At 41.3% G+C, this 24041-nt stretch overlaps 1 protein-coding gene across 4 annotated transcripts; it reads right to left on the reverse strand.

Annotated features, from left to right (window-relative positions):
- Positions 1-2854: 2854 nt before the first annotated feature.
- On the reverse strand, positions 2855-24030 carry xirp2b (xin actin binding repeat containing 2b). Of its 4 annotated transcripts, none has more exons than XM_045210343.1 (10): positions 23963-24030; positions 18824-19062; positions 17728-17856; positions 16849-16941; positions 16460-16520; positions 16218-16306; positions 8882-15787; positions 5038-8713; positions 4418-4548; positions 4079-4170 (listed from the first exon to the last, which is right to left on the reverse strand). In XM_045210343.1, exons 2-9 carry the CDS (start codon positions 18881-18883, stop codon positions 4457-4459), a joined length of 11106 nt encoding a protein of 3701 aa, XP_045066278.1. In that variant the 5' UTR covers positions 18884-19062; positions 23963-24030; the 3' UTR covers positions 4079-4170; positions 4418-4456. The 4 variants fall into 4 exon arrangements, with proteins under 4 accessions (XP_041720872.1, XP_045066278.1, XP_041720863.2 ...); XM_041864929.2 differs by having other exon boundaries at positions 5038-8377; positions 8546-15787; XM_041864912.2 differs by having other exon boundaries at positions 5038-15787.
- Positions 24031-24041: the final 11 nt, after the last annotated feature.

Here is a 24041-nt window from a genome sequence, read left to right on the forward strand (position 1 = left end):
ATTTCTTTGCCACATTTTTTGCAGTATTACTTACAGTAAGTGCCCTGTTGCAAACAGGATGCATGTTTTGGAATATATTTTATTCTGTACAGGCTTCCTTCTTTTCACTCCGTCATTTAGGTTAATATTTTAGGGAGTTTTTTTGGGGGATAAAAAGAAACGGAATTCAGCTAAGTACAGGCAAAATCCTAGAGGAAAACCTGGTTCAGTCTTTCCAACAGACACTGGGAGACGAATTCACCTTTCAGCAGGACAATAACTTAAAACATAAGGCCAAATCTACACTGGAGTTGCTTACCAAGACGACATTGAATGTTCCTGAGTGGCCTAGTTACAGTTTTGACTTAAATCTAATTGAAAATCTGGCTTTCTAGCAATGATCAACAACCAACTTGACAAGAGCTTAAAGAATTTAAAAAATAATAACGGGCAAATATTGTACAATCCAGGTGTGCAAAGCTCTTAGAGACTTACACAAAAACACTCACAGCTGTAATCACTGCCAAAGGTGTTTTAAACATGTATTGTCTTAGGGGGGTGAATATTTATCTAATCAAGATATATTAGTGTTCTATTTTTCATATTTTGTTTTATGTTATCATTTTTCTTCCACTTTGACATTACAGAGTATTGTGTGTAGATTGTTGACTGAAAATGACAATTAAATCCATTTTAATCCCACTTTGTAACACAACAAAATGTGGAAAAAGTAAATGGTTGTGAATACTTTTCTGAAGGCACTGTACTTTGAAATCCAAAGTGTCGGAATACAGGTGAAATCAGCCATCGACACAGACTGCGGTGTAGCAGAAATATCAGAATTCTGTGAACCAAGAGGCTGTGAGTTCAAATCCCAGGTGAGGACACATTGAATAAGAATTACTGTATAAATAAACATACACACTGTAGTCATACATGTTCAAGTGTGTCAAATATGTAAGATGAAAACACTGTGTTAAAAGCACTGTGTGTGTGTGTGTATCATAACGATTTAAAATGTCACATATGAAGCATTCCAAAGACACGTTTTCACATGTGAAATGTCACGTGAAGTGTTCCAAAAACCAGTTTTCACACCAGATGTGAAATCATGTCGTTTTTCCTTAAGGGGAGTGACATCTTACCTTGAACAACTTTCAGGCACACTTGGGGATTGATTTCAAGTTGTACTTAATCACATAGGTTAACTGCCAAAATGGATAACAACTTAACAATCCCCATGCCTTTAAAGCCTGTATTGTCTGGAGTGGATTGAATCATAGGTTTAACATAGTCATTATTTGATGATAGTAGGCTAGTAATCAATCAATTAATCAATCAATGTGATTACAAACATTATAGGGAATGTAAAAGGTGCAAAACAGTATGGACCACGTTAATTTACAGGAGGAGCTCTTGTTAAAGCACACTTTCCTACAGCAAACATTTAACCTGTCAATAGCTGACATAATATGTGAGTTCCTCTGTAGCAGATAACATATTATTTGGGCTGTCTGTGAGTAAAGTGCACTATCGATCAGTTAAGTGTTTATAGGCAGATTCTTCAGCAGTTACAATTTGATTACACATGTACTACATGACCAAAAGTATGTGGACACCTGCTCGTCGAACATCTCATTCCAAAATCATGGGCATTAATATGGAGTTGGTCCCCCCTTTGCTGCTATAACACCCTCCACTCTTCTGGGAAGGCTTTCCACTAGATGTTGGAACATTGCTGCGGGGACTTGCTTCCATTCAGCCACAAGAGCATTAGTGAGGTCGGGCACTGATGTTGGGCGATTAGGCCTGGCTTGCAGTCGGCATTGCAATTAATCTCAAAGGTGTTCGATTGGGTTGAGGTCAGTCAAGTTCTTCCACACCGATCTCGACAAATATTTTCTGTATGGACCTCGCTTTGTACTCAGGGCTATTGTCATGCTGAACAGGGGAAAGGGCCTTCCCCAAACTGTTGCCACAAAGTTGGAAGCACAGAACCATCTAGAATGTCATTGTATGCTGTAGCTCTAAGACTTCCCTTCACTGGAACTAAGGGACCTCGCTTTGTGCTAGCCCGAACCATGAAAACAGCCCCAGACCATTATTCCTATTCCACCAAACTTTACGGTTGCCACTATGCATTCGGACAGGTAGCGTTCTCCTGGCAGCCTCCAAACCGAGAGAATGTGTTTCCACTGCTCCAGAGTCCAATGGTGGCGAGCTTTACACCACTCCAGCCGACGCTTGGCATTGCGCATGGTGATCTTAGGCTTGTGTGCGGCTGCTCGGCCATGGAAATCCATTTCATGAAGCTCCTGACTAACATTTATTGTGCTGACGTTGCTTCCAGAGGCACTTTGGAACTCGGTAGTGAGTGTTGCAACCGAGGACAGATGCGCTACGCGCTTCAGCACTGAGCTTGTGTGGCCTACCACTTCGCGGCTGAGCAGTTGTTGCTCCGAGACGTTTCCACTTCACAATAACAGTACTTACAGTTGAACGGGGCAGCTCTAGCAGGGCAGACATTTTACGAACTGACTTGTTGGAAAGGTGGCATCCTATGACGGTGCCATGTTGAAAGTCACTGAGCTCTTCAGTAAGGCCATTCTACTGCCAATGTTTGTCTATGGAGATTGCATGGCCGTGTGCTCGATTTTATACACCTGTCAGCAACGGGTGTAGCTGAAATAGCCGAATCTACTAATTTGAAGGGTTGACCACATACTTTTGTATATACAGTGTAAATCTAAGCTTCACGAAATGTGTATGTATGGAGAAATCTTAACTTCTAAAAAAACAGTTTGTCATACAGTATGTTTCTATACTGATTTAGTATGAATGTTGTGTAAAATGTAAAATAATGCAATTGAGAATGTCCAATTCAATGATTTTATTGCCCTTGGATCAGCAATAAATTTGAAAGAATTGTTGTTGAGTAACCAGCCTGACAGGATGAAAGTATCAGGAATTCTCTTGTACAAAGCAAGGTAGTCTAATTTAAAGAATCTAATGTGCATTGCAAAATATTTGCTCTTTAAAATAGGATACAAATGTCCAAAACAAACATGATTAATACCAGTTAATAGGATATATACTGTATATATATTATAAAGAAATTATTTCCAAGATCATAGGCTGCACACCAGGTGCTAGAAAAAGGTAAATGTAAAAATGTTGATACCGTATGATGAAAGAAAAAGCCAAGACAAAATTATGACTGTGTTTGAAATCTACAATACTCTCTCCATGGACTTAAACTAATTGATAGATGACTGAACAACAGAAATTTAACAAATTTAACTATATTACCCTAAAGATATTAGTCAAATATTTCTGAGACCCATTGAACACAGCAACATTATATTTTAGAGATCAAGTAAGCATGACTAATGTGAGTCAATTCCATGTGAAATCTAGAGCTAATGTTTTCAATGATCAAACTTGAAAGACGAATGAGGTAGGCTGTGCCATTTCTAAGCATAACATTCCATAACATTCCATGTTTCCATCTGTCATTCTACTCCTCTTTCCATCTGACCCTCAGTACTTTCCTAACCATCTTCTTCCACTCTCACACACCATAAATATATACACCATTTCTACCATGTATTCCCATCATTACTACTGCACTTGTCCTTTTGTCCTTCAGTGTCAGACCTTTCCCAATTCCAACTGTCTCTTTGCCCTCATAGGTTGCCTTACCATCGACTGCTTGAAGCTTCTTCTGTTTTCTGTGGCATATATGATTGTGGTGGGAATGCTCTCTTTCAAAGAAAGCTCCTAGAAATAGCTTTTCTATGTTGTTGTTTGGGTGACTTTTGGGAATTGTCCTGCGGAGGCCATTGTGGCTTAATCAGCTTTACGTCCTCCTCTACTTTAAAGGTTTTCTGTGGGGATTGGGCTTGTGGAGGCCACACAACAGATATCTTATTACTATTTACTTTGTTCTCATCAATTGATTTCATAAATTCTTTTTCAAGGGTGTATTTTTCTGTTGAGCCTATGCTGCTCTGTGAATACCTCCAATCAAGTCGCTCTGATGAGGTGATGAGTCGACCACTTTCGTTGACGTTCTTTTCATTGGGAAATGTCTGACCAAATCCATTATCGTAGTTCCCTTTGGACTTGAATAGTTGTTTGTAGTGGGGTAAACAGTACAAATGTCCATGGAGAGAGACATAGTTGCCAAGGCTGGAGGAGACAGAACAAATTATTATGCAAAACAGTGTGAAGAAGGGATACAATTAATTCCAAGATTCCACAAACATGTCAAACCTTTTACTGCTTAATTTGCAAACATAGCACAATAGAATTGGTGTCTTATGTGCAGCAACAAACTGTTGGGACCACAACCATTCAAGCACTGCTTACCAGTTCACAGCAAAAATCCACTTACAGTACTTTGAATTCACCTTGGTTTGGGTGATATTTACATTACCTTAATTTATTTCTGCAGTGCTCGCAGCAGAAACAAGATTTATGGAATTTTTTTCTGTCCGCTATTAGAGCCTCCATCGGATAGACCCTCCTCCGACATACAGTGCAAAGCTCCGACTTGGGAACTTGAGTCTGCCAGAGAAAAGTGAACATCATTATAGCCTTTTTTTTTATCACAACATACAATGACTCAGTTATTAAGAAATGTTATCAAGGCATAATTACATGACCATGCGTAGTATAGTAAATCATCAAACAGGCACAATCACATTATTGGTGCAATAAAAAAATACACTACTTACTGATAACAAACAGTATTGACCCAATCTTGTACTTTGTGTTGGTTTTGAAGGTCAAAAATGAGAACGGTTGCATTTAAATAGGATCATTACAATATATTGTATGTGTGAGATGCTATTCCCCGCATGTCATCGTAACATGCTTAGGTCTTGTTCTTGTGCCATGTTTTATTCATTGAAGCATTTGTTATAATCTCTCTCTATGTCAAAGCAGGCACATGTAAATATGTTAGGTCTTATTGAAAATCAGAGGGGGCATTTTTACATGCCATTATTTACTGTTAGTTTCAAGTCCCATCATGCAGGCTGCACAACTCTTTACCAGTAACAACAGTCTTCGTTTGATGTGACACAACATGTGATGTTCTCTCCTCCGAGACACTGTAGCCGAGACTCTTGAAAACACTCTCACTCTCCGGCCATGTTTTGTGGAAAGCCTCATCAGGGGTTTCAGACAGCGTCACCTGAGAAACCTTTTTTTTTACCATGTCAGCATTTGAGAAGGGGGCACGGTGGGTTGTTACGCTCTTTGAGTGCTGGGACACAGTTGTGCTGCTCAGTGATCCAATTGTCTTGTTGACGAATTCATCGAAGCTCGAGAAATGCTGTGTGACTGACTTGGTTTCAGAAAAGTCTGTTGGGTCTACTGACATGTGTTGCAATTTTTTCTGGGAAGGCATGGGCGAGATCTGCCCGGAGCCCCTCTGTGTCTCCTGGGTGTTATCCTGTTTTGAACTGTCTGTTGTGTTTTCACTCAGGTTTGACTCCAGCTCATCCAGTTGATTTTTCTCTTCTTTGAAAGATGGACTTTGCTCACTCATTTCAAAAACATTTTTAATAGCCTTGATGTCAAAAGTAGGCATTTCCTCCTCTTGAGTTTCTGTATTTTCTATGTCAGACTCTGTGTATTCCATCTCACTCCCACATCTTTCTCTCATTGTGATAGGCTTTCTGACATAAACTTTCTCTTCTGGTGTTTCAAATTTGTTGACTAATCCAGACAAGTCAACCTTTGGAAGGTTCTCTTTCTCATTCTCTTGGTTTTCTGGTTCGAGCTCCTCCATGTCTGGACCCAAGCGCTCAGGGGTATCAATGGGATCCTTTCGCACATACGTCTTATTTACTTTAGCTTTATGAGTCTCTTCAAAAAACTCTCTCTTGTCTCTCACTGATGTCACTGCTGATGAGTCTGACAATTCAGAAGTTTCCATAGCCTCTATGGCAGCTGACTCCCACCGGTCTTCCCACATAAATCCCACTTCTTCAGAGATTTTCTCTGTGATTTGCTCAGTTGTGTTTTGTACATCTTCCTTCCTCTCTTGGTTTTCTGTTTCGGGCTCCATAATGGCTGGACCTAAGTGCTCTAGGATATCAATAGGGTATTTTCGTACATAAGTCTTATTTATTTCAGCTTTTTGTGCCTCTTCAAAAAACTCTCTCTTGTCGCTCACTGATCTAGTCACTATTGATGACTCTGACATTTCTGAAGCTTCCATCAATTCTTTATCAGTTGACTCTGTAGATCCCACTACTTCAGTGCTGTTCTCTGTGACCTTCTCAGATGTGCTTTGTGTTTCATCCTTACTCTCTTGGTTTGTTGTTTTGGGCTCCTCCATGTCTTGGCCCAAGTGCTCCGGGATGTCAACGGGATCCTTTCGCACATAAGTCTTATTTTCTGCAGCTTTTTGAGCTTCTTCAAAAAACTCCCTCTTGTCTCTCACTGATGTAGTCACCATTAAATACTCTGAGATTTCTGAAGCTTCCATGTCTTCTTTATCCATTTGATGGAATGATCTTCCACCTGTGACCTTCACATCAGCCTTTTGAGCCTCTTCAGATAATTCTTTTTTTTGTTTTTTGTCTTTGTGTTTTTTGGCAGTGACAATTGTCTTGGCTAACACTTCTGAAGTTTCCTCAGCCTGTTCCTCAATTTTGATCTGCTGATGGAATGATGCGGGGGATTCCACAATCTCAGATGTATTTTCTGTGACTTGCATAGGAAGAGGAACTGGAGGTGCCGTCACTCCACGGGAAAGCTGGGCTGTAGTATCTTTTATCCGTGCCAAGTTCTCTGCTCTAGAAAAAGTGGGAGAGGGTGTGGCCCTATTGATGCGTGATGTAGGAGGTTCCAATATGCGAGGGGGAGGTGTTGGGAGAGTGGCTGGTCTGTGCATTGGGATAGGTGATGGGGTTATTCTCCGAGGTGAGTCCGTTCTCTGGGTAGTTTCAATGGTAATAAAGTTGGGTGAGGGTGAGCGCATCTGTAGTAAGGGTGACGGTGCTCTATGATCAATAGATTTTGCACTCAACTCTTGCTTTTTGCTTTCATGTGATGTCTTTTTGCTTTCCACAACTTTCTTTTGACTTTCAACTTTCGAAGAGCTAATACTTATCTTACGTATTTTTTTTGTTGCACCACCAACAATGATCTTTTCAGAAGTAGGTTCACTCTCATGCTTCTCCAGAGTAGTGTGGGTGCCCTCTAAACACAACAGCTTTGCGTTTGCTAGTATTTTCACATATGAAACAATTTCTGTAAGCTTTTGTATATTATGTTCAACTGCAGTTCCCTCCAAATAAATATTTTCCTCTGAACCAATGAGCCACTCTGGAATAGTATTGAGCAATGTTTTCACAGATTTAGAATCCATTTGTCCTGAAGCTCCCTCTAACTCTGTTATATGTGAGATTAACTTCTGGACATGTTCACGTCTTTGAGAATCCTCAGTGCTCCCTGTTGAGCACTGTTCCTTTTGTGCTGACTGGCTCGTAATTTTTTCACTTTCCACTTTCACTGGAACATTTCTGTATTCCTCCTTTGGTTTCTCTTGAATCTGATGGTTTGCTGTCACCTCTTTCTTCTTTTGACATGCCTTGACTTGTTTTTTTACTTTAACTGTTTCTTGTTCCTGGATACTTTGATGAACTTTGCTTTCAGTGATAATCACTTCCTTATGTACCTGAATGTGCTCCTCTTGATGGGCTTTGTGTGTCTGCACTACAGTGATCTCCTGACTTTGAGTGGAACTTTCAGAAACAGATTTAGTTGATTCTGCAGAGGCAGCCGCATCTTTAGCTTTTGAGCTCTTCTTCTTCTTCTTCTTCTTCTTCTTCTTTCTTGCGGGAGTTGGAGTTGCTGGTTGGTTGTCATTAACAGCAAGAGCTTTCTGACTGTCCTCCTTGACCTTGTCCTCAGTCTCATGATGTGTTTGCTCACTAGAAACCTTCACCTTAGTGACATCCTTCACTTCCATCTTCACTTCCACCTTTACATCCTTCACCTGTGAAATGTTTTCCTTCTTAGTTTCATCTGGTTGTTTCGTGTCTTTTACTTCTACTTGCTTTTCTTGCCCTTTGGCCTTCTTTTTGCCTGTTTTGACATTAGTTTCTGAGGTTACCTTTTCTACTTTGATAGACTGACTAGGAACTTTCTCAGGTGCTTGTGATACAGAATTATCACTTTTTTTGTCTTCCGAGGGTGATTTGGCTGCTTTGACAATTGTTTCTTGGGTTACCTTTTCTGTTTTGGTAGGCTGGTCAGAAACCTTTTCGGGTCCATGGGATGCAGAATTATCCTTGTTCTTCTTGTCCTCAGATTTATGGGAATCTTTAGTTTTTAGATTTTTGACATCTTTCTTGGCGTCTGTTTTTGTATCTTCTACCTTTTTAGGATCACTGGTTGAGATCTGGACTTGAGAGTTGGTTTTTAGGTTTTTTACATTTTGTTTTGTATTTTCAACCTTTTTAGCATCACTGGTTGAGATCTGGACTAGAGAGTTGGTTTTGAGGTTTTTTACATCTTTCCTGACATCTCTTTTTGTATTTTCAACCTTTTTAGGATCACTGGTTGAGATCTGGACTTGAGAGTTGGTTTTTAGGTTTTTTACATTTTGTTTTGTATTTTCAACCTTTTTAGCATCACTGGTTGAGATCTGGACTTGAGAGTTGGTTTTTAGGTTTTTTACATCTTTCCTGACATCTCTTTTTGTATTTTCAACCTTTTTAGGATCACTGGTTGAGATCTGGACTTGAGAGTTGGTTTTTAGGTTTTTTACATTTTGTTTTGTATTTTCAACCTTTTTAGCATCACTGGTTGAGATCTGGACTTGAGAGTTGGTTTTGAGGTTTTTTACATCTTTCCTGACATCTCTTTTTGTATTTTCAACCTTTTTAGCATCACTGGTCGAGATCTGGACTTGAGAGCTACTTACAGCAGAGTGTGACTGCTCGGTGGATGCTGACGTTACCTGTTGTTTAGTTGCAGTAACTGTCTGTTGCTTTGTGGAGGAAATAGATGTGGTCTGGTGCTGAACGGAGGAGACTTTGGATGTCTCATTAGAGACAATATGGTGTTTAGTTGCAGAAATAACAGCAGATTCAGGGAGATTTTGCCCATTCACAGCAGATATCAAAGTCGTGCTTAAAGGAGTATCTGAGATTTGGGCATGCTTGGAAAAATCAGATGACTGTGTGTCTACCTTGACATTGGTCACAGTCTTTTCAGCATTCTCTTGAGTGAAACCAAACATGCTCTTGTTTGATTGCTCCATACTGGTCTCCTCAGAGGAGAGCATTTCAAGGGCAACAGTGACTGACTCATGCATGAAAATGGGACTCGGTGTAGCAGGGGGTGTACTACCCACTTTCTGTTTTCTGTATTTTTCCTCTGCCTTTATTAATGGAGTTTTGAATCTAGTGGATTTCATGAAGGGAGGAGGAGAGGGTGGAGGAGTAAATCTTATAGGGGCGACATAAACCTTCTTTAATGGTCGTGGTGATTCTGGTGGTTTTGGGATTTCAGATGAAACTGTTTTTGATGAAAATGATGTTGATTCGATTTGAGTTTTGCTGATTTCCACCACAGATTTGTTGGCTATGGTTGTATGTTTCTCTGAGGTTGCCTGTTGAATTTTCTGAATCTGACCGGTTGGCTCAAGTTTTGACACTTGGTGCAATGCAGGACCTTTCACCTTTTTGACAGTAACTTTTGTGGCTTTTGCTAGTGATTGATGAGGTGTCTGGGATGACATAGAGTCCAGTTCATGCTGTGAGGGTGGGGGTGGAAGGAAATCCTGTAATGGTGGAGGAGGAGGGAAATGATCAGGCTCAGAGTCAACAGGTGGTGGGGGAGTAGGAGTTGGGGGAGGCGGAAGGTCCAAGTCCAGCCTATTGATAGAGGAGGCTGGGGTTAGGGATGATTGATCATCACATGGTGGAGGTGGGGGAGGAAGAGAAAGTTCAGACTCAGACAATGTCCGTGTTGGGGTAAGAACATTTGTTTTCACTTTGGTTTTATCTAGTCTGATCATACCCTTTCTACTTGAATTGAGGTTACGGAACTTAGTCTCCAAAGTTTTAATACCATGGTTTTGAGTGATGGTTGTGTGTTGCATTACTTTTGTTGATTGTTGAGTAGTCTGTGATTCAGATGTATTCATTGTGGTTTGAGTTGAGAGGGATTGATTCTCTTGTGTTGAGCTCTCAGTTTTGACTGAATTAGCCGTCTTTATTTTTTGTAAGTTTCTTTGTGCTTCATTGCTTTTAGACCTATTTTTAAGTGTCTCACTCTCAGTTTTGTTTATAACAGAACAATCAGGGCTACCTTGCTGTGAACGTAATAGAGGGCTTCCTTGCTGTGAGCGCAATGGAGATCCCACAGGAACTTTGACCCTTCTAGCTCCCACTCTGATTTTAGGAGCTGCACGCTGTGCTGATTCCAGCAAGGATTTGATTGTGCCTTTAACGTCACCCTTTATCACCTCCTCTTTCTCTGGTTGAGTTTGTTCCTCCCCCGTCTCATGCACCTCATGTGTCTCGTAGAGTGACTTAATGGACATTTTCACATCACCCTCGAAGCTGGGTCTCCGTGTCATTCTTGGAGAAGCTGGTGGTTCCAATAAGAGCTCAATAGTGCCTCTCACATTTCCCTGAACATCAATTTCCTGTTGGCCTGTCCTCCTGTTATTAGAAGCATATTGTAAACACTGCTTGGCTGTATGAATGTTACCCTTTACAATCTCTTCCTTCTCGATCTCCCTGACTGTTTGCTTTGCCTGCTCCAGGGATTTTAAGGTCCCTTTGATGTCTCCAGGTACAAAATCTTCGATGGCAACTTCAATTTTGGAGGTTGCAGATTTCTCTAGGGACCTCAGTGCCCCTTTGATGTTGCCGCGGACAATCTCTGGCTTTTCCACCTCCTTGGGCCGTCTTTGGGCCAATTCAAGGTGCCTTCGGGCTTTGTGTATGTTACCTCTTACCACCTCCTCTTTCTCTACAACCACTGTCTGATTTACAGACTGAGACAGCGAGTTCATAGCTGCTTTCAAATCACCCCTCACAATTTCCTCTTTCTGTAGGCCATCCAGTGAGAGTGTGGGTTCAGTCATGAAAACCTTGACTGAGTTGTGAACATCTCCGCGCACTATGTCCTCTTCATCTACTGTACGTTCAATTTGTGCTCGATTACTGTCAAGAATGAGTTTTGTCCCCTTTATATCTCCTCTAATAATCTCCTCTTTCTCTACCTTTTCAGGTGGTGTCTCATCTGGCTCTACCTGGAGTTGTTTGAGATAGTCAAGCGCCCCAGATTCAATGCAGGTGGAGTAAAAGTTCACGTTTCCCTTTTCTTTCTCATCCACCTTTATCCTCGTCTGCTCCTGGTTTTCTGGGTTGGATAGTCTTTGGAGTGCATTCCTTATATTGCCTTTGATTATATCCTCCTTTTCAACATCGATGTCCTCTTCTTTATTTAGAAGAGAATATATAGTCATTCGCACATCTCCCTTCTCATCCTCTTGAAGGAGTATACCACGTTTAGCAGATCCTCCCTCCTTGAGAAGATTGTTTACAGCTTCCTGGATGTCACCTCTTACTATTTCCTCCTTTTCCACATTTACGTCCCTCTCTTGGTTGAACAGTTGATGCACTGTTGTACTGATATTACCCTTCTCTTCTGACTCTATCACTACCCCCCTCTCAATTCTTTCCCGACAGTTCAAAAGATTCATCATAATGTTGCTCAGATCCCCGCTGATGATTTCCTCTCTTTGGATCTCTGGAGAATCCTTATTCATTAGCTGGTATTTTGCCATTCTAACGTCCCCAATTTCATCTGCTTCAATGAGTATTCCTTTTGAATTAACAATTTTCTGGCTATAAAGTTCCTCAAGGGTTCCTTTGATACTTTTACCCAGGATTTCCGACTTCTCAACACTGTTCTCATTAAAGTCATGGAACGGAGTTGTTTCAAACAGCCATGTTGTTTTCTTTACATCGGCTTTGGGGATTTCCTCTTGAACAACTACTGTATCATCCTCATCTATCTCCTTTATATGGTCAAGGGGATTCTGTTCAAAGAGCCACACTGATTGTCTAACATCTCCCCTTAACACCTCCTCTTTCATGACTGTTTCTATTAAATTCTCTTCGCTCTGGCTATGTATTTTATCCATTGTTTGAGTTTCAAACATCCATTTTGCTGTCCTGACATCACCTTTTTGGATTTCACTCACATTAACTGTTTGCACAGACTTCTGTGACAGCTCATCAGATTCAAAACGCTGTTTATTCATTCTAACATCTCCTCCTTGAATATCTTCAACAGTTTTAACTGACATTTTTATGTCCTCTGCAATCTTATCAAGTGGCTGTGTTTCAAATCTCCACTTGGCTGAAGTAACATCTCCTTTCTTAACATCCTCCTGTGTGACAGATTTGATGATATAGACCTCATCTCTATCCCTGATAGAATCAAGAGGCTTGGTTTCAAACAACCACCGGGACCCGATCACATCACCCTTCAATATCTCCTCGCTTGTGACAGTGGTGACCTCATGATAATGGCCGTCTTTGTCTTGAATGGCATAAAGAGGCTGAGTTTCAAACATCATGGTATAGTTCCTCACATCCCCTTTCTCTTCCTCCTCACAAGTTATTTTCTGCAACTTTGTAATATCTATCTCTGAGGAAACCTCCTGGATTTTGTCCAAGGAGTATGTCTCAAAAATGAAACGACCTTTGTCCACATTACCTCCTTGTACATCAGTCACAGTGCGGGTCTCCAGAGCCTCTTCTTGGGTATGACGTATGGCATCTATGGATTGGTTCTCAAAGAGCCATTTGCAGTTCACCACATTTCCTTTCTGGATGTCCTCTGATTGTGTAGTTGATTGTGTAGTTTTGAGACTTTGCATGAACTCCTCAGATGTTGAGGTCATGATATCAGAGGACTGATTCTCAAAGATATACTTCATACTATTGACATCTCCTGACTGAATGTCTATCTCAGTAACCCTCTTAAAGCTCTCACCTTCCCCTGTGATGTTTTCAAGATTCTCTGTCTCAAATAGAAAACGAGCCATGCGTACATCTTTGCCCTGGACATCTTCTTGATTCACAGTGCATGTTTGTAGAACAGTTTCTGTTTCATCTCGGATAGTGTCAAGTGCCTGTGTCTCAAACAACCATGTGCAGGTTTTTACATCTCCTTTGCGTATCTCCTCACTCTCATTTTCACTCTTCAACATATCCTTCTCATATGGGACATTCATTAGTTCAGTCTCAAATAACCACCTACCGGTTTTAACATCACCTTTTATAATCTCAACACCTTCCTTAGTTGTAGTTTCCTCGTCTTCAATATTGCTGAAGTATTTTATTGCATCAAGAGGCTGTGTTTCAAACAGCCACTTGGCAGTTTTAACATCACCAGACTCAACTTCTTCTTTGGATATTCCCTTAATAACTTGATAATTAGTGATACTTTCATCAGACTGGTCAATGGGGCTTGTTTCAAACATCCATTTGCAGCTAGTTACGTCTCCCTTGACAACCTCTTCCCGATGCACTGTTTTTACCTCATGGTAATGGCCAGAGCTGTCTTGCATGGCATACATTGGTGTAGACTCAAACAGATGTTTGTTAGATTTCACAGAGCCACATGTTACACCCTCCACAAGTATCTTTTGTGATTCATCCCATCTGGTTAAGTCTGTGGTTTCAAATATTTGCTTGTAGTTTGAGACATCCACTTTATCGATTTCCTCCAGGTTAACGGTTCGAATTATTTCCTTCTTTTCCTCTTGAATGTGCTCCAGGGGTTGACTTTCGAAAACCCATTTCTGGTGTCTCACATCCCCCTTCTCTTCATCAAGTCTCACCATTTTTTGTAGTTTGCCAACCTCAGCAAGGTCTTTTGAATTGTCAGCTGGAGCGGTTTCAAAGTAATGTCTTGCTGATCTGACATTACCTCTGACAATTTCCGCCTTAGACAAGGCTCTAGCATTTGAATCATCTTTCAAAGTATCCATTGCCTGAGTCTCAAATACCATGCAATTCCTATGGACATCTGCGTTGTAGCTTGTACCTTGATCTTCAGTGAGATTTTCGAAGTTCACAGTACGAATAATCTCCTTCTTCTCGTCTCTTATGTTCTCTAGTCGTTCATTCTCAAACATCAATTTTTGGTGTCTTACATCACCCTTCTCTTCAGTTGACACTAACTTTTTGAGCCTCCCTACCTCATTGAGGTCCTTCAAAGCTGCCTTGGGACTAGTCTCAAAGAAGTGTCTTGCAGATCTAACATTACCACCGATAGTCCGGGGTCCAGCATTTGCATCATCTTTCAGGGAATCCATTGGCTGAGTTTCAAACGCTAAGCAATGTTTTCGAACATCAGCTCCGATTATCTCTTCCTTTTGCAGCATTGAGCTTTCCCATTCATCTTTGTTAATGGAGTCTAAAGTCTTTGTCTCAAACAACCATCTACCCCGGTGAACATCTTTATAGTTGTCTTCCATGGACAGGCTACACACAAGTTTCACTGGGGCAGAGGGTTTATTAGTCATGTCCAGGGCTTGGGTTTCAAAAAGCCAGGTTGATGTTTTAGTTTCCCCCTTCTCAGTCTCCACTTTGCGTATAGATGTTATCTCCAACATCTGGCCTGACTGTCCGATGAGGACGCACATAAACTGAGACTCAAATGTGCTTGTGATAGTCTTCACTTCTCCCTTTATTTCCTCAAGCACTGATCTCAGACTCAGGAGGTGACTGTCATCAATGGTCTCAGTATGACCTAAAGTTTCCATGTACTGAAATTCAAGCATGTGTATGGTAGAGCTGCCATCTTCCTGGGTAAACACTATCTCTTTGGTTAGCTCTTCATCGCCATGCATTTTGTTCAGGGTCTCCATGGGCTGGTTTTCAAACAACCAGGCTGCAGCACGGACATCTCCTTTGTCCAACTTATTGAATTTGTGTCTATATTTAGTTGAAGCTATGTTGTCTGATCCCAATGCATCCATGTGCTTGGTCTCAAACATCCAAGCTTTGCTTCTTACATCACTCCCAACAATCATCTCCTGTTCCATGTTTTGGTCTCCATCCTCATTTGAGGCATCATCTTTGATGGCATCCAGAGGTTTGTTCTCAAACATCCAGCGCATTGACTGCACCTCCCCTCTGAGGATCTCATCCCATTCCAGGTATTCTTCTTCTGGGCTAATGCAGTCGTTGGGGCTGCTACCATTATCGTCGTATATATACCTGGTCTCCCCTGTGAACTCCTCCTGACTCTCTTGTTGGGTGTTCTCATACTCAGCCGCATCACTATACATCTCTATGTTTTTACGAACCTCAGGATGGATATGCTTGTAAAGGCGCTTCAACTCATTTTGGTTTCTCTGTCTGAAGTATTCCTGTCTACTGAGTGGACGTTTAGAGGGGTAAGCTGATTCCGGGGGCTCAGGTGATAAGTAGCACTCTACTGGCATATCTGGACTTTCTGATGGGACCTGCAGTAAGTCTGGGGGTGGAGGTGGGAAGTACTCTAAATCTTCTGGAGGTGGTGGAGGGAAACATTCTGTGTCCTCGTAGTCAACTGCAATAGCAGATGTGTCCTCTATCGCTTCAGTAGCAGAATCTTCCCATATATCACTTGATGAGACATTATTTATCTCACTTGAAGAGAAATTCTGTATTGCATTTGATGATACATTTTGTATCTCACTTGATGAGACCTGTTTTTGTGATATATTTGAGGCCCACTGAGACCTATTGATGTCAGCTCGGCCAATCTTTTTGGGAAGAAAATAATGATTGAGGTCATTAGAGGTCCCTGACATGTTTTAAGAAACAACATTTAAATGCAAACATTACATGTATAGCTTGTATAGCATGCCAACTCTTTGTTTATCACTAATTGTCAATATTCAATCTCATCGTTATTAACTGAGGGATTGGTGGCCGACATGGTTTGATAGAATCATTTTTATACTTTTTTTAACAAGGGAAAAAACATCTTAGTGTTATTTAACAAGCTGTAATTACAGATTAGCTATATTGCTACTAATTACCATTCAAATAAAGTTAATAACTTTTTCAGCAATGGGGATAAAAAGCAGCAGGGTTTGTGAACAGTAACCTAAACCAAAAATGATCATGTTTTTGTCCATTGAAATAAAATGGGTTTAAGACCAAGCATGTTAATTAACCATGTCCAATTACCTTCATTGGCTTGCTTGGGGCAGCTTCTTCAATGGTTCTCTCAAAGTGATCTCTTAATTCCTTGGTTGTAAGTCTAGGACCTTCCTCCTCTAAAAATTCAAAAAGGGCAGAACAATAGAATCCTAAAGATTCATCCATCTACTTCATATGATTTCATTTAAAATAATTTGAGCAGTGCTATTGATCTTAATAATGGTGCATAGTGTAAAATATAATGAGCATATAATGAAGTAACATCCTACCTCTTTCATCATTATGGTTGTTTTCATAGCTGGAGGCAAAGCTGTTTTCTTCATGTGTGACCTGAATCAGAAAGGCACGTCTATTAGAAAAATCCCCACCTACTTTGAAACGTATGGGGACATGTAAAGTGAATCTGTGTTATGTAATGCCAATTATCTGAAGAAAGAATAAAGCTGTTTAGAGTTAATCCACTCTCTACTAGGTCTATCTTGTTGTCAGTGTACTGACTGTGGTCAATAAAGCGTTTTTCTCTTTCTCTTTCTCACAACTGATTAAAACAATGATTTACAATTGTTAACACATATAGCTAAGACAAACATGTCTGGGTAGTCAGCACAGCTTTACTATCGTGTGATGAAACAGAGTAATCCAAAATATCTAAATGTACCTGTTCATCCTGATGGAAAATATCCTGCTGAGAGGCTGGGATGACTTCCCTGGAACTGCTCCTCATTGTCACGTCAGAGTTCAATTGAACTTCCTGTGAGATGGAAGACATTGGCTGTCACATACAGGTACACACACGCACTCACTCAAAAACACAGACAGACCAGACAGACAGACAGAATGGCTCCCACTCATTGACAGCCCAGCACTAGAAGCGGCTGCAGTGAGTTTAATGAATGCTCAAACTGCAGCAGATAGTATGTTTCACTGAGAACAATATGGGATAGAAGCTTGATAATTAGATGGCCTACTGCAGTCAAATTATACTAATCACAGACAAAGGGAGGATGACAGACGAGGAGGGACGATTCCATGGATGTTTCACCTTAATCACACACAGCAGCTGCATACAGGGACAAAAAAAGACTTCATTTGTTTTATGCCCCTTTGTGCCACTTCAACTGAGGATTCCCAGCTATATAAACAGTGGCATTCAAAGCAGTAGCAATGTGAGTGGGACATCCAGGGGTTTTGACAGACACCCTACAGGGATCTGTATTCTTCTCCATGTTGGCCAGCTCTGTCTAGCAGTACATCAAATGAAATCTAACATCTGTAACTTGAGCCTTTGGAGCACGGCAAGGTGAAAGATAATGTAGTAGAGGGCATCTCCCCAGCCTCTTCAATCATTCAATATTCACCAAGATTTGTGCTTGCTCACCGAGTGAGTGACTTCCACTCAGCAGGGGAAGTTATGCGGGCAGGAACACAGTGGTGTGGATGGATGGTAGGCTGGAATTAGACCAGCTTAGGTCATACTACATCTGCACGTTCCCCCATGCATCGCATGTCTGACATTAGCCTGCATTAAAAACAGTACCTGCACAGCTCTGCGGTGGAAGTGGAACTGGGAGATGTTGTGCAATGTTGCAGTTTCCTGGTTCTCGAATTGTGCCCTGATGCTGGCGAGCCCCCCAGGCACAGAACAAACCTCAGACTCCTCCATGACCTAATGAAGCAGTGGAACATCATTAGCTGCCTGCACTTCTACATGGCCTGAGATCAGACAGATGCCTAATAGGCTATTGAGCTTGGGTTTCATTACAGACTTCTGCAAGTTAATAGAAAATACTGGCGCAGCCATTACTGAGACTACAGTGTGTTTACGCACACATACGCGGGCCTGCAGGCCACGCACACACACACACACACACATTTCAATGTAGGACTCCAGACAGCATGTGGCATTTTGTTTACACAATGGCAGAGCAATCTTTCTAGTTGGTTGCTTTTTGGGTGGTGCAACACAGCATGTTGTCTAGGCAGATAGTTGTTTTGCACGCCCTGCAGAGTCCAGTTGACAGCTTTGAGGTCTAGAACATGACTAATGGGATCCTGCAGGGGGCACAGATACCCCATTGTGTTGCCTGTCTGCTCCCATTTCCACTCTGAGCCCCATGAGAGGAGTCGTGTTTCCTTGGGTCTGCAGGGCCACTGAACTCTCCCACTAGTCAGCTGTCATCACTTTCCACTAATATAGCACCACAAAGTCATCAGTGGCTATCACAACAATCACGCCACTCTGACTCTTTGCCTGACAGCGACTACTGTAAAACATGGTCGTAATTATCTACTGTAAATAGCCGTATTATGCAACCTTATTAAAAATGTAATGGTCATACAGTCACACATGACATGGCAGTGTTAACAGGACCCACTGTTATTAATTGTGATGAAACACACAATTAATAAATACAAAATATGCATTTGGCTCATTAGAATGGACACAAAGCATTCAAACACTGGGACAATCATCGAAAATAAATGATTTCTTTTTCATCTTATCTCCTACATTGTTAGACGCTTCTAAGGTTAGAAGGTTTGTCAGTAAGTCTATATGACCTAAAACTGGTAATTGAAGAATACATTGATAAATGTATGACCATATCCATAGTGTATTGTGTGTGTCTGCCTACCTCGCTGGAGAAGGTGGTGTCCTGCTGCTTGGAGACAGCTGTCTGCAGGTACATGGCCATTGGTACGATCAGTGGGATCTGGTGTCAGTGGCTCCTGGTGTCAGTGAATCCCGGTGCCAGTGGGTTGTGTCAGTGGTCCTGTCAATGGGATCTGAGTCTTCAGAGTGAATCCTGTTCCTCTGGGTTCACAGCTTCCCCAGGAAGTCCTACCCTGGTAGTTACACCTGCGCTGCCAGCAGCTAAGGGAACAGCAGTCATTAATTATAACATTTACCCCACAGCCTATGTTATACACCAGGGGTTCCCAAACATTTTTGGCCTGCGACTCCATTCTGATCGCCAAAAATATTATTGCGGCCCCACCATGTAACAAAAGTGATTTTTTAAATTGGGACTATGACAGTCTATTACAAATCAGTCTGACAGTACTTTTGACAGTATTTCAATCTGAAGGAAGTATGATTTGAAGTGACTGAAATGCATCAGAAAGGTATTGGGAAGTTCAGATTATCATCAGGCAATACTTTTGTATGATATTCTGTGTAGAAAAGAAACCTCATCATTGATCATGTTATTTTTCCCCCAAGTCAGATTTAGAGCCTGGTCTTGTACACTCTGTTCTAATGAGTCCTACGCAGCTTGTGGGCATTGTAGAGGGAAACAGAAGACACATATCTGTTCTTGAGAGTGTTATCGTTCATATATCTTTATTTTGTAGCTTAAACTGTTCAGAAGATAGAGCCACTGTAGGTAGAAAACAGAAAATGTTCTGTTTATTACAACCGCATTAGCTTCTATCGGAGGATACTGACGTAATCCCGGTTCTATGAACCAAGCGCAAACTAGGGGGGAGTTTCTCTCGTGACCCCATACAAAAAAAAAATCAGGTGACCCCTAGTTTGGGAAACACTGCTACACAATATTATGGTTTGACTAGCCTATATCACCAGTAGATCATTTACTGTACACAGCTAGTGTTCTCTGTGACCAGCATTGAGTTGCCATGGGGGCAATTATAAACATGCTTATAAAAAAGAGGTGCATTACATAGAGTTGCACAATATCAATAGCCTCGCAAACCGCTGCACGGAGCGAACATTCATGTAAGCTCGCAAGATCAGGCGGCTTGCGAGGCTACAATAACAAGACCTCCCTCACCAGTTAAAATAGGGGACACAGATTTAAGAGAAGCAGATCTATTTTGCAGCTACAGAGCACATTTAGAACTGGAACAGTGCAATCACATGGCATGATTTCGACTGTAAACATACATTACATAAGTGCAAAGGGGCGACTATGTTTTAAATATAGCTGAAGACCTTACAAGGAGTTTACAGTATATTCTTAGAAAGCAGAGATATATGTTTGCTTTAAATGCCATGCTGCCAACAGCCATTCATATAAAATAAGGGTATACAAACATCCATATGAATGACTGTCAAATTATCTTTAAAATCTAACATTGAAGGTAGACTAGTGTTTCGCAAACTCGGTCCTTGGGACCCCAAGGGGTTCACGTTTTTTTTTTTGCCCTAACACTACACAGCTGATTCAAATGATCAAAGCTTGATGAGTAGTTGATTATTTGAATCAGCTGTGTAGTGCTAGGGCAAAAACCAAAACGTGCACCCCTTGGGGTTCCGAGGACAGAGTTTGGGATACCCTGTAGTAGACTATTAATGTGTTCTGTAATCAACAGCATGTGGGTGAGGATGGATAGTGGGTGAGGTCATTCTGTATTGTAACTGTTTCTTATACAGTGACAGCACACAGCCAGCACAAAGGGAATTCACAATGATATATTTACCATGAGTGCAGGTGCTCTAGTGAATAAGACAGTCCCTCTCCAACACAGGAGAATCATTCAAATCAATTACAGCCATCCCAGTGGATGGCAAATTAAACAGTGGGAGAGTACAGATTTCTGTTTGTCTGTGTGCTGTAAAACATGGTTACGGTAATGACTCGCTGACACCTCAGACTGTTAACTCTCCATGCATAGTGCACATTAGCCTTGGTGCTACGCCAGCATGGACACCTCATGACGTGATGGTATGGTGGCACATCTCAGCTCTTGTGTTCTGGTTTTAGGGAAGCATGCATGTACAGTTTCACATTGCACTACAGAAGCACTAAATATGATTTTGGGTTTGTAGAACATACATTATCAAAGCACCATAAAGCAGGGTTTCTCAAAGTCGGTTTTGGGGTTTGCCCTTGCACTACACAGCTGATTCAAATTTCAAAGCTTGATGATTAGTTGATTATTTGAATTAGCTGTGTAGTGCTAGGGCAAAAACGAAAACGTGCCCCAAGATCGAGTTTGGGAAACCCTGCCGTAAAGCATAGGCTTTGGAATCACGCAGGGGGCACTCATTAAGAGCAAAGTCCTCATTCATGATAATTTCAGGTTTTTTAATTGACAGGCGGTGTGAAGCCTAATCAGCATTAATACAATTAAAAACAGATTCAACATGCATTAAACAAAGTGGGGTCTCTGAACAGCCGCAAATGTTACTTTATCAAACTGAATGTAAACTGCAGAACACCGTCAGCAAAAAGACAGTCAGGCTGGAGATGATATTTCACTTACATATGATTTATGACAGCAAAGCAAATATTGAATCCCTATATCAAACATTATTTCATAGCTTTAAATGCTGTGAAGTTCTCAGTCAATGGGAACATGTCAAATCAGTTAAAAACACTTCCAAGCACATTTTTTATCTGAAGGTATCACGTTTCAGGATATGACCCAGATGCAGAAAGTGTCGAAGTAACAAAAGTTTATTACAAAAACAGGGGGCAGGCAAACGACAGGTCAAGAGCAGGCAGAGGTCAGTATTCCAGATCAGAGTCCAAAAGGTACAGAACAGCAGGCAGGCTCAGGGCAGGCAGAATGGTCAAAACTGGGAAATCTAGAAAACAGGAATTTGAGAAAGCCAGGCGCAAGGGGAAACCCGCTGGTAGGCTTGACGAAACAAAACAAACTGGCAACAGACAAACAGAGAACACAGGTATAAATACACTGGGGATAATGGGGAAGATGGGTGACACCTGGAGGGGGATGGAGACAATGACAAAGACAGGTGAAACAGATCAGGGTGTGACAGAAGGATAGGCCTACTGCTTTTCAGCCGCAAATAAAGAAGTATACTCTTAAATTAACAGTGACTAGTACCCATTTGTGCGCTAAACCTACTTGAGTCTATAAACAGTTGATCACTGAACAGGACAATGAAAACATGCTGCTAGGCATAAATCGTTCTGCTGGTGGTTGATGCTGTTGATCAGTACAGCATCATATATTTTTTACATTGACATTTTTTTTTTGTCATTTAGCAGACGCTCTTATCCAGAGCGACTTACAGTTAGTGAGTGCATACATTATTATTATTTTTTCATACTGGCCCCCCGTGGGAATCGAACCCACAACCCTGGCGTTGCAAACGCCATGCTCTACCAACTGAGCTACATCCTTGCCGGCCATTCCCTCCCCTACCCTGGACGACGCTGGGCCAATTGTGCGCCGCCCCATGGGTCTCCAGGTCGCGGCCGGCTGCGACAGAGCCTGGATACGAACCAGGATCTCTAGTGGCACAGCTAGCACTGCGATGCAGTGCCTTAGACCACTGCGCCACTCGGGATCATAGGATTGTGTGGAAAAGATTGTCTTGGGACAAAACCGTCTCTGACCATCTATTTTAGCCTATTTTTTGTCATGATCGGCATGCTAGTGTAAACCTATCAGCCTGTGAAGAGGGATGGGGGACAAGTATAGATACCTCCCAAAATAAGATAGGTTTCACCTACTCCAAAACCATAAATCCTGGTAGCTTCAACATACTTGACGCCATAAGAAAATGGTTTCTTATACTGTAGGAGAAAGTTCAATGTCTACCATTGCCTTTTGCAACCATAGACCAGCCATAATGTTCATTAAGAATGTGTGAAACTTTGAGGCCCAGAAATGTGTCAACAATCTTGGGATATCTTGTGACATGTTATATTCAGTTGAGAGCTCACATAACAGGAAAGTGAAGTAATGTAGGCGCCAACTACCTGCAAAAATAAATCAATACTATTTTAAACGTTGCTGGCCTGCAGAGTCGTATTTCTTAGTAAAAGCTGGAGACAAAATGTGAGGACAAGATTTTTAAAGATTGGAGGACGCAGTTCAACAATCCTGACACTGTCCTGCTTTGGGCTTAATGTAACAAATCTTTAGTGCACCGATAGTGGCGTCCGAGGTCATACCATAATGTTCTTACATCCATTTCGTCAAGTGAGTTGAATTATTTTGGCCATTCAACACTTTCAGTAGTCTATGGCAGCAATAACCTTCGGAGAAACAGTTTACAGGCAGACAGGAGCCTCGCTTTTGGTATGCAGAGCTCAAAAGCTATATTGAACTAAGCTGTGGTCTATGACAGAGCTACTGCTATCAGCGATTACAAACAAGGAATGACAGTCTGTCTACTTAGTCAATGAGGCTACAGAGGGAAATCCAGTATTTTCCAGAGAAAAATGAAGTTTACATTACTCAAGATTAGCTTACTGTCTGAATCCAAAATGTAAAATGACAATACTTCTGATTGGCGTATTACTCCAGAGCAAGGACCTCCATAACAATGTCTGCTTTGTGAGGACAATAATAATGCTTTCTTAGAGCACAAGAACAAAACCTCCCCCCTCAGCTCTCCTTCTAACTACTAATTATGTCCTTGCATTAAATAACATCATCAAATACTGACACATAATGAACCCATGGGAAAAGAGAACTCAGATCTGCAAAGAACATTGTTATTTCTACACTGCAAATATGGATTCCACTGTTTCACTTCCTGACATATTATTGACTGAAATCAATGAATGCTACATTTATTAAGAGTCAAAATGCCTATGATGTACAAGAGTAGCAAACAGTGCAATTTATGCATGTATCAATTAATCCCTTTTGAATAGCTTATGAACAACAACATTATGTAGAAGTTAAAGGCCACCCAACCAACACAGGCAAAGTTGCTCCAAGATGCCACCTACCAGGTCTGTGAAGAAAATACAAATATAACAACTTAGTCGATAGAAACCCACAGAAAGGCCACTGAAACCCCTGGCCCGCAGGACGTCTTTCCTCACCTCAAAAGTCAAATCCCTTTTTGTGTTGGAGTCCAGCTCCAGCAGTACGTGATCACCTCTGTCCAAGGGGCAGACAGTG

Source organism: Coregonus clupeaformis, chromosome 4, assembly GCF_020615455.1.
Source record: "Coregonus clupeaformis isolate EN_2021a chromosome 4, ASM2061545v1, whole genome shotgun sequence".
Lineage (NCBI taxonomy): Eukaryota > Metazoa > Chordata > Actinopteri > Salmoniformes > Salmonidae > Coregonus > Coregonus clupeaformis.